Source organism: Coturnix japonica, chromosome 3 (assembly GCF_054131305.1).
Source record: "Coturnix japonica strain WE chromosome 3, WE-NBRP24, whole genome shotgun sequence".
Classification (NCBI taxonomy): domain Eukaryota; kingdom Metazoa; phylum Chordata; class Aves; order Galliformes; family Phasianidae; genus Coturnix; species Coturnix japonica.
Genome location: NC_140665.1, coordinates 79,093,831 through 79,106,145, shown reverse-complemented (window position 1 = coordinate 79,106,145; position 12,315 = coordinate 79,093,831). Strand labels below are relative to the sequence as shown.

Sequence of the window (12,315 nt, the reverse complement as noted above, 5' to 3'; positions counted from 1 at the left end):
CATAACCGCCAAAATGAATTTTATGCATGTGATACCATCAGTATTTTTTAAGCTTATTAGTAACTGTTTTGATATTTAGTAGCTGTTCTGATAATGTGTTATTGTTGAATTTAGTCATTTTTAATTATTTTGTTATTGCAGTAACTTACAGCTTTGAAAATAAGTTATGTTTTTTTGAAATGTGCTTTCTGTTACCATTTTGAAAGTCATAGTGATAAGCTACTTTAGCAATGTGGATGCATCTTATTTTAGAGCCATGAAGGTGCTTAGGACACTAGATTATGTAGCATGGGGGCTGAAGGAGCTGGTACTTTTCTTGGAAAAAAATGGTTAGTGGGAATCCTATCAGTTTTTTAGATTCACGGTAGAGTAAAAAGCCTAAGGCAGACTCTTCTCAGCGATAGACACAACTCACAGGCCAAAGAGCAACCAACACAAATTAAAATATAGCAGATTTAATTTACATATAAGAAAGACCCTTTCACTGTATGAATGACTGCAATTGAATGTTGCACAGATGGACTGAGTTCCCCACCCTTGGAGATATATAAAGTGCATCTCAACATTGTCCTGGCAACCTGTTGGAGCTGATCCTTCTCTGAATAGACAGTTGAACTAGACAGTCTCTAGAGGCCCATTCTAACCTCGGCTAATCTATGATTCAGCTGTTACACATCAGCAAAACAACTGTATTACGAGTAATAAATTTTATTACTTAAATAATGGCTAAATCATCAATGCATTATTGTGGTGCAGAGGCCAGGGTAAGATTCATCTGTTCATTTTGCTATTTTTGAATCTATTGAAGGTATATCTCAGGGGAGGAGAAAAAGTATACATTACAATTATTCTAGGACTTTAAATACTTTAACCAATATTGAGAGAAATGTTCAATAAAACAATGTTTGTTTGTTTGTTTGTTTGTTGCATGAGTACAAGCAAACATTGTACAGATTGTGTAGCCTTATGAGAAGTAGTGTTTGTTCACTTGTGGATCTAATGGCAAAAGTGGTTGCTCTACAGTCACACAAAATGTTAGGTATTAAAATCTTGCCAGAGAATTAGACTTTTATATCTCATATTCCATTGGATTGCATTAAATTTTTATTTGAATTAGCTGCTGTAGAGATTTTGATATTATAGTTACAGAGTATCTCACCTTCCTTTGTTAGATCTATCCAGGCTCGGTGGAGTTAATGCAGGTGATCGAAGATTTTATACACATTGTTGGAATGGGAATGATGGACTTTCAGAATTCATACCTAATGACTGGAAATGTAGGTAAGAAATAGGAATTTCTTCTATGATATTTATGACCTATTGAAAATCAGAAATTCCAAGTATGTACTTCAGAGTTGCTGTTTCTATTACAATACAGATTGAGCTCCTTCTCCTCGTTGAGATTATCTCTGATGCATGGTAATATGTTCTCTGATTTAATACAGTTGGCACAACATACACATCACTTATCTTTATAATTCCATCTCAAAATCTGAGAGAAATTTTTTAGGTGAAGTAAAATTCAAAAAATTATCGTAAAAAAGCTGTGAACTATAGCTATATGCTGTAGACTTCCCAGAATAAACAGTGACTCAGATGGTACTTAGAAATTCCCGCTAATTTAGAAAATAATTAAATACTTAATGGCTTTCAACATATTAATTTTGCTGACATTATCTTTTAATATTACACTCTCCCATGTCTTTGCACATGTTCTAGTGTGAAAATAATCAACATAGAGAAGCAATAATTAAAGATAAAAAGGAAGTGTATTATTTCTCAACATAAGTAAGCCTTTAGTTTCTTATGCTACTTTTTCTTTGTGTGGTGGTTTTAGAATTTTGTTTTCAGCACTGTAGAGTTGCCAGGCAACATAATTAAATAATAGTATACACCAAATATGAAGATTCTTAGCAAATGAATTACACTCAATAGTTTCCATAAATTCTCCTAAAACATCTCAGCATTCTTTAAAAAAAAAAAAAAAAAAAAAAAAAGTGATTGAATAGCTTTTTTTCTAAGTCTTGTTTTCTCATTATCTTCACCACTGAATTAACATTCTACATCTGCAGTTTTCAAATGCCACAAAAATGTTAGGTGGTCAGGTAGTCATATCATAGAATCACAGAGTTGTAGAGTCATAATATCATAGAATGTCTTAAGTTGGAAGGAACCTTAAAGACCATCTAGATTTAGACTCCATTCTTTGGATCACTCACTATATTTGGCTGCCCAGGGTCCCATCCAACCTGATCTTGAACACGTCCAGCAATGGGGTATTCACAACTTCTTCGGGCAACCTCTTCCAGTGCCTCACCACTCTCTCAGGGGAAAATTTCCTTCTAATATCTCATCTAAATCTCTACCCTTTTAGTTTAAAACCTTCCCCCCTTGTCTTATCACTTGTCATCTGTATAAAAAGATGATTTCCCTCCTGTTTATAAGCTCCCTTTAAGTACTCGGAGGCCACAGTAAGGTCTCTCCAGAGTGTCCTCCAAGTTATATGACCCCTGCTCCCTCAGCTTGTCTTCACTGGAGAAGTGCTCCAGGCCTCTGATCATCCTTATGGCCCTCCTCAGGATCTAGTCCAACAGCATTATGTCTTTCCTATGCTGGGAGTTCCAGGTTTGGACACGGTACTCCAGCTGGGACCTTATAAGGGCAAAGCAGAGAGGGACAATCACCTCCCTATCCCCTGTTTGTCCAGGATACTGTTGGCCTTCTGGGCTACAAGCACACACTGCTGATTTATGATAGGTTTTTCATCTACTAGTAGCCCCCAAGCCCTCCATAGGGCTACTCTGATGGAGTTCTTCCAGTCTGTACACATATCTAGGATTGCTCCAACCAAAGCACAACACCTTGCACTTGGCCTCATTAGGTTCACATCCAGGTCCATCTGGGTGACATTCCTTCCTTCTGTCATATCAACGACACTACTCAGCTTGATGTCACACACAAACTTGCTGAGGATGCACTCGATCTCATTGTCTACATTGCTGATTAAGATGTTAAAGCATACTTACTGGTCCTAAGACAGACCACTGGGAGTCACTTGTCACTGGCCTCCACCTGGATATAGAGCCATTGACTGCAACCCTCTGGCTGCAGTCCTCCAACCAATTCATTATCCACTGAACAGTCCACTCTTCAAACCTATATCTATCCAAGTTAAAGGTTGTGAAGTGGGGTTATGTCAAAGTCCTTGCAAAATTAGAGACAGATGACATCAGTTGCCCTTCCCTTGCCCACTGAAGCCATTACCTCATCATAGGACACCAGATCAGTGAGGCACAATCTGCCCTTGGTGAAGCCATGCTGGCTGTCTCAGATCACCTCTTCAACTCACGTGTGCCCTAATATATGTTCCCAGAGAATCACTTCTGTAATTTAACCAGGCATGAAGGTGAGGCTCACTGGTCTGCAGTTACACGGGTCTTCTTTTCTCCTTTCCTAAAAATGGAAGTGATGTTCCTCTTTTTCAGTCTCTGGGGACCTCACCTGACAGATGCAACTTTTCAAATATGATGAAGGGCAGTTTGGCTTCCACATCAGTCAGCTCTTTTGGGACCTTGGCACACATGTCATCCTGCTCCATAGATTTATACATATTCAGTTTCATGAGTCTTTCTATTCGTTCATTTCTAATGACTCACTGATAGAAAAACTTCTGATGTCAATATTTTCTTCCAGATTTTCAGTTATGATCCCTATGCATTAATATGTCAGTCAGTTCTTCAGCAAATCAGAAGAAATATTCAGAAAATAAGGTCATTTAGAAATTGATTTGAAATGATTGAGGGAAACAGTTGGAATGCCCTTATCAAAAATCTAGCTTTCTGTACAATAATAAATATTTATGATTTTTGTCCAGTTTATATTTGGATTGACAGAACTGTAAACACCAATACAGCCTTATTTTAGAGAGATGTCAAAGAACTCACAAAAAAACAAGCAACAGCAACAACAAAAACTCTGCCAGTCTTACTTTGCTTAAAACTTTTCAGTAGGCAGTGTGGGAAACTTTTGCTTTTACCAAGTGGTTTATTATTGCTGTTCGCTGTTTGCACTGCAGCGTCATTTAAAGATTCTTCCAGTTGTCAGTCCCTCATTATGCTAGACTCTGCACATATTTATAAAGAAAAGACAGTAACTGTCTTAAAACACTTGTTCCATAGCATTTTTATGACAAAATAGAAAGATGAGTCTATTTAAAGTGCACTGTCTGTGCTACTTGGTATGACTTACTGCATTCTGCTCTGTTTGCCCTTAGAAAAATGAGGAAAAACACACACTGAAACTGTTTAATAAGATGAATTCAAACAGTCTCTATCTCTACACATCCATGGTTTCACATGTGGAACAGCGAAAGCTTTCCAATTGAATTAGAAACCATACTGTGCACTGGCTAGTCTATATTCTACTTAATCTTCACAGTTTTTGATTATTTTTGCTCTTTTCACGTCAGATGTTTTTAGGCATTCAGGAGTACATTTGTTGTGTTCCGTTGATGGAAGATAAAGAAAAGTAAAATAGATTTATAGGCTTATTCTGACTGCCTAGCACTTACTTCTTAAAGCGTGTTTATCTAGTCCTCTACATTACTACTTGCTCAGTCCATTGACAAAGAACAGGATAACTACTGTGCGAGTCATTGACCAAAATGCTTGAGCTCAGGTGAAATAGTGAGATGGGAACTGAAAGTTGTTATCAGTAAGGGATGTATTTGGAATGATTGAGTTTTTCTGCAGTTATCTTCGGGAGGTCTGCATGACTCTATCTGGCTGACTGTAGCAAGAACTTAGGGAATGTTTATGTTGATCTCAGCTAAGACAAGTGTTCTATACAGTTGCTGATGTTCTGTCTTAGCCTTAATTCTGCTGTACCACAAAGTGTTCAAAAATATGTGACTTCTTGTTTTCAATTTGTAATAACAATCCTGTCAATTAACTAAAGAAATACATTCCACGCAGTCCTATTTTAATGTATGTTTGTCTTTAATCAGAACTATCCAACAGTTATTCCGTAGTTATTTACCATATTTACCAAAATATTCCTTAAGCAACTTCAGATAATTTAAATGTCTTTTACCAGATTTTCATTATAGCATTAGCTTATGGTTCATATATATGAAAATAAGATTCCAAATCTAAGGATTAACTGTCGCTTCTAGTCAGGAAAAAAATTTAAAAAAGAAAAAAAAAAAAAAAAAAGCAGTTTTCACAGGATTGCAGAGTTTTGTTTTCATTCTTCTGGTACCATTTTACATGTTTCTTTCTAATTGAATGGCATTGTAATGGTCCATATGTAATTTGAGCATCTAACTTGTGTTTGAGAGATACTCTAATCTGCTGACGCTATCCAGATGGAGTTTTTTTTCTTTCTTTCAAGATACTTAAATTTGTGGCTTAAAAACTTAGTACACAACAGCCATGTTGCTGTCATTGTACATTCTTAGTCATCTCTAGAGAAGTGATGAGTTAACTATGAGGGTTGCTCCGAAAATAATGCCTCCTATTTTATGACTTGGTCTCAGAATACTGGAAGCAGATGTTGGTGGCATGGCAGTAGAGAATTAACCTTCTAAACAATGTTCTGTTAAATTTTGTAGCTGTGTGACAGGTGGCAGCAGAGGGGCAGTCTGACAAAATGGTGTCTGACAGAAAAGTTTGTACGAATCAAAGGCATGCCATTAAATCCTCCATGTGGAAAAAAAATTGCACCTATTGACATTCATCAGTGCTGTTTATCTTGCTCCACAGCTGCTGCTCTAAACAGCTTTTCTTGTATTCCCACACATCAATGCTTGCTGAATGTTTGTGGAAACCAGAATGTGTATGTGAGCACCATGAGGTTGTAGATTGTGTAACACTATGAAATAGTGGGTCACTTCCACTGGTACCGATTGTTATAAGAATGGCATTCTGGCCCTTTTTCATCATTGATGAAAATGCATAGCTAATCATGGTTACTATGTTGAAAAGCAGGGTTTTGTATCTGAGAATTTGCTCTTTGTATCTGTTGTAGTTTCCATGGAAATAAATAGGAGACATTGCTTTTGTAGTTACTTCTGTGTATGTCAGACAACACTGATTCACATTACTGTTCATCAGGAAGAAGCTAAGAGGGCTGTAGGGACATTTACTATATTCCTATTAAACTTTTCAACATCATGGTTCCTGCGTTCAGTTTGTGGTTGCTTCCTAACTAAATCTTGGAGACTGATTCTAAATCCAGATGATACAATATCTCCACTTTGGGGTTGATTCAGTTAGCACAGCCAAATAGGATGCATTTCAATAAAGCAAGGCCTGTTTCTTGTTAGCTTTTTTCTCAAGGATAGAGAAAATGCTAAGAAAAGCCTAACAAATTTAAAAACAACTTACATCGATTGCACATAGACAGTACAGATGGTGTTTGTGTGTGTTCTCTCAGTTCTATATTATGTTCCTTTATGTAATGATTAAGTGAAATAAAGGAGCCTTCTTCCTCCTCCTGCTTCTTCTCCTCATCTTTTCTGCCTCAGGACCATCAGAGCAAGCACAGAAAAAAAAAAAAAAAAATGAAAAACAAGAGCTTTTGCTACCGCTCAAGTTTTCTGAATTAGCTGGAAGTACAGAGTCACCTGCAAAGGTGCAGCATTCAGTGGGAGAAAAACTTAAAAACATTTTATTACTATCATGTGTTAACCAATTGCTTTCAGTTATCTCTTTTATAAAAGATGAGTTTCTGATTTCAGTTCAAAGAATAAATCTTGCCTTATAACAGACTTTTTTTGGAGAGCTAAATTTCTAAGCAGATCTACCATAGGGCTTTGGCTGCTTTTGAGCCCCTTCAAAGTAAGTCATTAAGAGTTCTGAAGTGCTAAAAGGTGACTGAAATGCTATTTTGAAATATTCCTTTTAAAATTAAAAAACAAGCAAACATGCTAGACTGCCAGTTTGGAGTGTCACAAGCAAATGTGTCTTTAAAGGAATAGGGAATTGGAAGTATGGAACAGTACTAGGAGACACATATTTCTATGGCAGATTAGAGTTCTTTTAGAAAGGAAATATTTCCTCTTGTCAAATGAGTTTCATTGAGAGCAGCAGCTAAAAAGTGGTTAAAAGAAGAGTCCCTGGGGGGGGGAAAAAAAAAAAAAGAAAAGAAAAAAAAAAAAGAATAAACAAATTAATAATTTTTTCAGCTTTTCAAAGATATTAACAAGAACAGAATATAGTCTTCAAGTGAATGTACACTGTCATGAATGCTGCTTGTAACTGACAGAAAATAAACAGCATTTTCAGTGTGAGAAAGGCTACTTTTATTGATGTTGGCTTTATGAATACTGATTTTTGATTAATCAGTAATGTTCTAGAATATGCAGATATCACAAAGTTATTTAGCCTTGTCAAAGATGTGAGAACTGGAGGTCTCTGGAAAATATCCAGTGCTAAATTAAATTCAGTGTTGACAGAGTATGTAAGGGACAGTAGTTCAAACCATACGTGATGTAGGAATCTAAAAGAATTCATTAAAATCACATGGTCAGAGCTCAGAGGAAAAAACAGTATGTATTCATTTTCAGTAGCCATCAGCCCTTTTCAGTTGAAACTCTCTGGAATTCATTTTACTTGATTGAAGAATTTAAATTCTTCAAAGTTGCTTTAAGCTATAGTCAGAACAGTCTACTGACCAATAGATAAATTCATACCATCTCAGAGAGGCACCTAATGTAAGGGTGTGAGATGCATCCTCTACATTCATTCCACTAGCCATACACCATAACTTTTGACTAGCTTAGGACTGAATGATTCTGTGCCTTTAAAGCAAAGAGGAGTGCTATGTTGTGAGTAAATAAAACCTGTGAATAACAGAAGTTCAGAGAAGCGTGATTTTAAAAAATTAAACAGCTTGAGAACTGGAATGATTAGAATAGATTTTTGAGAGAACAGGTTGTTAAAAAGGACTAGATGTACAAGTCTAGTGAATGAAAAGGGAAACTGGGATGACATCTCTTTAATCTTGCTCTCAGGGGAAAAAAAAGAAGGGGAGACCAAACTAAATAATTAGCACATTTAATTCTGAATGATATTGAGATATAACTCTTAAGATGAATAGAATAAAAAACAAGTAAAACAAATCAACGTTTCACTGGAGAATGCAGCTAGTTATATTTTATTGTATTAAAAAAACAAAGTTAAAAATCAATGCTCCCATGTAAAAATCAAATAAATCCTCGAAAGCCAGTAAAAATAGCAAATGAATGACTATGACTTCCTATAGAATGTTATTCTTCCATTTCTAAGTTGTGAAAAAGGCTGTGAATGATAAGAAGTCTGCCTTTTCAAATTAAAAATCTACTACTTTTCAGGTTCAAAATTAAGTATTCAGAGGTTGTGCTTTCATTAAAATCTAGTCTCTCTGTGGGTAAGTAGTCAATCCATCAAAAGATAAACCTTTGTCATACCTTCTATGTTGTTTTGCAGATCTGGATTTCTCCATGATATGGCTGGGGCAACTAAATCAGTCTAGTGTAGTACATAAAATATCAGAATTTATTTCAAATCTTTAACCTCCTTCTATCCATTATTCTATAATACACTATTTTCTGAGGAAGCACAGGCTTTTGAAGAGCTGCTCTACAGATTGCACAGTAATTACTGTTAAGAAGGTGAATAGGAAACATTCCTTGTAGTGTATCATACTTTATGTATAAAAATATCTAAAATCATTCATATAAATGATTTTTACAGTAACAAATTTTCACAGGGACAAAAAGTTAATCATGCATGATTTACAGTGCAGTACTTTTCTGATGGTTATAAAACACAAGATACCCTTAATTCTTGGAGCATTTGAGTTTTCTTTAGATTTCTGCCTTGCATATCAATAATGAACTAAATACATGTGAATATAAGCAATATTTAATTAACAGTCTTTTGTTATATTTAACTACATATTTTTGCTGTATGGACTTCTGCCAGTTTCCATTGTCCTGCTTCTTCTCAAAATAGCCTGAATGCGTCAGTGCCCACCATCTTCTCATTTTGTACTGGAAATCTGCTTCTAAGTCTGTCTATAAACATGAATTGAAAAGAACCAAATTCTTGAGAGCCATCCACAGCTGTCCATACTATGTTGAATTCCTGGAGCCTACCCAAGCAGTTTTCAGGCATGCCTCAGGGGGTGAAAACCATTCCCAATAGACATAATTAATTCTTATTGCACTGTGGTTCGTAGTTGGTGGTACTCTTTGTTCCTGCAGAGAGAGTGTGGTGGCTGGAGCAATAATTCTGACTCTTAAGTTCTGCCATCTACCCCCTGTACTGTTTATTCATGATTTTTGTGCTAAGTCATCGTCTTAACTGATTCACATGCAGTAGGAGCCCTGCCTCAAGCCGATGTGCACTCTGTTGAGTCAATGCACACTTATGTGAAAGAGGCCATTTGTCACTTTTTTTTCTTCACTACTTAAAAAACCTCTGTCTCCCAAGATTTATACATAGCCAGTGTCAGCCGCATGTTTTCATGTTCTTCATTTGCTCAAAATATCTGTGACAAGATTCTGGTTACTAGCAGCTACCAGACGAAATAAATTTTTCAAAGAAAAGAAAGAAAACAGAAAAACTACAGAGAAAAGTCATGTGGAAATTTTGTCATTTCCCTATATACCTCTGATCCACATGTATTCGTATTATTTCCTTTACATCAGATTCAGCAATTCAGATAAATATGTTGCCTTTTAGAAGATTCAAGCTTCCTTCTCTTCCTTCCCTGATTAAAGGAGAAAACTTCATACGGACTTTGAACTCACAGCATCTGATTTAGTGCCTGAACATTATGACTGACCGCTCATATTTCTTTTCTGATATCAAATAAGCTTGATAGGTGACTCACATTACCCAAAAACCTAGCTATGGATAGTGCAAAAATAGTAAATTATTTTTTTTCCCCCATGCTTTTCTAAAAAGGAAATACAGCTCACAGAGTTTCTTAAGGGAAAAAAAATAATTAATATGAAGGAAATTTCTGTGAGAGTCTTTATAAAAGTAACTTCAGAAATGTGGATAAAAAGCTAGCTTAATTCTGTGGCTGCATTATCAGTAATAGACATAATTCAATAGTTACCTTTATGCATACAATCCATTAATTTGCCCTAAAGGTGAATATAAGTAAACAAGCCATTATATATTTTAAAATCGCTGCCATAAGAAATTAGAATAATCTAATAGGTGCTTCCCTTCTCTACCTTGTAATAAGTCATATACAGTGAAGCAATTGTCAACTAAAAAATGCAGACATCCAGGCTTGAATCTGATAGAAAAGAATGTCTGCAATAGAATTATCTTCAGCACTTGTGTAAATAGCTTTTTACATCACAGAAGTATCTGTATTTCAGATTACGGTGTTATTCCTAGATTTCTGCCTACTGTAAACTCTATTCTGAATCATTCTGTTTATAGACCCCTTTTTACTTGGACAATTAAAAACTGCTGTTTTGGATGAATCACCTGTTTTATGACAAACCCTTTTAAAAAGTGCACTTCAGTGTTTCTTAAGACATTAAATATCTAAGTTTATTTAAAAAGGAGGGAAAGAACTTCAATCCAGTGCTAGACAAATCAACCTACTGTGCTGAAAAATCTACATGATTTCCTCTGTCATGACTGTAGGTTATAACCCCAAATAATACAAATATACTGCTTCCAAACTGCATAGCTTAAAGTAACTTTTAATGGAGCTAGCAATTGTGTAAACATTTATCAGTTTTCCTTTCAGTTTCATGAGAGTGTTAGTGAACTTTTCATATTAAAGTATTGTTATGCTATTTCAACAGTGAAATTAAAAGACATTGTTGAGATTAAACTTCAAAGCCATGCAAAATCATACAGATATAATTCCGATTAATTATAGCTGTGCTTGTGGGTTTTTTGTTGTTTTTTTTTTTTTGTGTGTGTGTGTGTGTGTGTTATTTGTTTTTTAATATGGGTAGTTGGACTTATGTATATGGGCCTACAAATATCTCTGCTAATCTGTTAAGATCAAATTGGATAACGGTATCAGAACTAAAAGTAGGATCAGTCCAAAGGATCCCAAATCATCTATGTACTGAGTTTGCTAAAATCAAGAACAGGGTCTGAAAGCTATTAAGGATCCTTTGCTTTATCATCTTGAGATTTCTGTATCCCTGTGTTAATTCATTTAATGAGTTTTGTTTTGTCAGCTTTACTGTGATTTCAACTTTGAGTTTTAGAACCATACTTGTTTCTCTGGCTCAAGGTAGAGACAGAAAATCTTTTGTAAGATTTACTTATGAAGTTCAAGATGTAAACTAGAGGTTTGATCTATTGTGTATCAATGTTATTTTTTCCACCTTGTAAAACATTGTCAGGAACTCTGTAAAAGATTTTTTTTTTCTCATAACTCACCTTCAAATGCATTTGCCATGGAAGGAAGACTTTGACATACTCAGAGTGTGTAGAACAGTTCTGTGACCTTCCATTTTTGAATGGTTCTGGGTAAGGAACACAAATGTTTAAACTGCATTGCAGTGATGCAAAATAACTTCATTTTGTTGTTCAGTTTTCTTTGTTTACTTTAAGTGATATATATATATATATGGAGGCATGTAGTTGGCCACAAGCAACATTCCTTTGATGATTTCTAAAGATGTAGTTTTGAAAATGTTCTTCTAAAAAGATATTTGTTCTCTTGATATGATGTAAGTTCAAAGCTTGACCTGTTCAATTAGTGTTTGATTTTTATTTGGGGAGCGGGAATATTTTTCTTTTTTTTTTTCAGTATATAGTTATTAAGATCTTATGGCCTCATTCCATTAGTCAATAGATAATTTTCTTAAAAGGAGGTAGATTTCAAAAGGAAAAACAATACATTTGTAATGTAATTTGCCCAGAAAAGCTTTCAAATGCTGTCTCCAGTCCTGTTGTAGAGCATCATGGACAGAATATGAGCTGATCTCAGAAACATAAGATAAGAAATACTTGGGATCATATTCATATATGTATAGATAATGCTGATTGGTGAAACATATTTCCTCCTTGTATTTGCACCAAAATCTCGTCTTCAGTATAGAAGTGGAATGAAAAAAGACCAGCCCGCCAAAGGGGAAGAAACTGTGGGACAGTCATCAGGATGATTGGATTTTCAGGAATTGGCAATCATATAAGCTGCTGCATTTGCACATACAAGGCCTCTGAGGGAAACATTTATCAAAAATATAGCAAATTTATCCTCTTTTTTAATATTTACCTCAAGAGGGTAGATTATGTTCAGAAAGATTAAAGAGAATGTCTCATTTTGCCTTTAGGTACC

At 35.3% G+C, this 12,315-nt stretch overlaps 1 protein-coding gene across 23 annotated transcripts in view; it reads left to right on the top strand.

The window, feature by feature from the left end:
• The window catches only part of ADGRB3 (adhesion G protein-coupled receptor B3), a 426,584-nt gene that overhangs the window by 223,058 nt on the left and 191,211 nt on the right, over positions 1-12,315 (top strand). For 17 of the 23 annotated variants that reach the window (XR_014944219.1, XM_085541996.1, XM_085542001.1 and 14 more), the window contains one exon: positions 1,173-1,281. Coding sequence is in view for 22 of the 23 variants with exons in the window: in XM_085541996.1 (XP_085398122.1) it covers positions 1,173-1,281 (109 nt within the window). In the remaining variant the exon portion in view is untranslated. The remainder of the gene's footprint in view (positions 1-1,172; positions 1,282-12,315) is intronic. The other 6 variants (XM_085542010.1, XM_085542007.1, XM_085542005.1 and 3 more) reach the window with 1 other exon arrangement.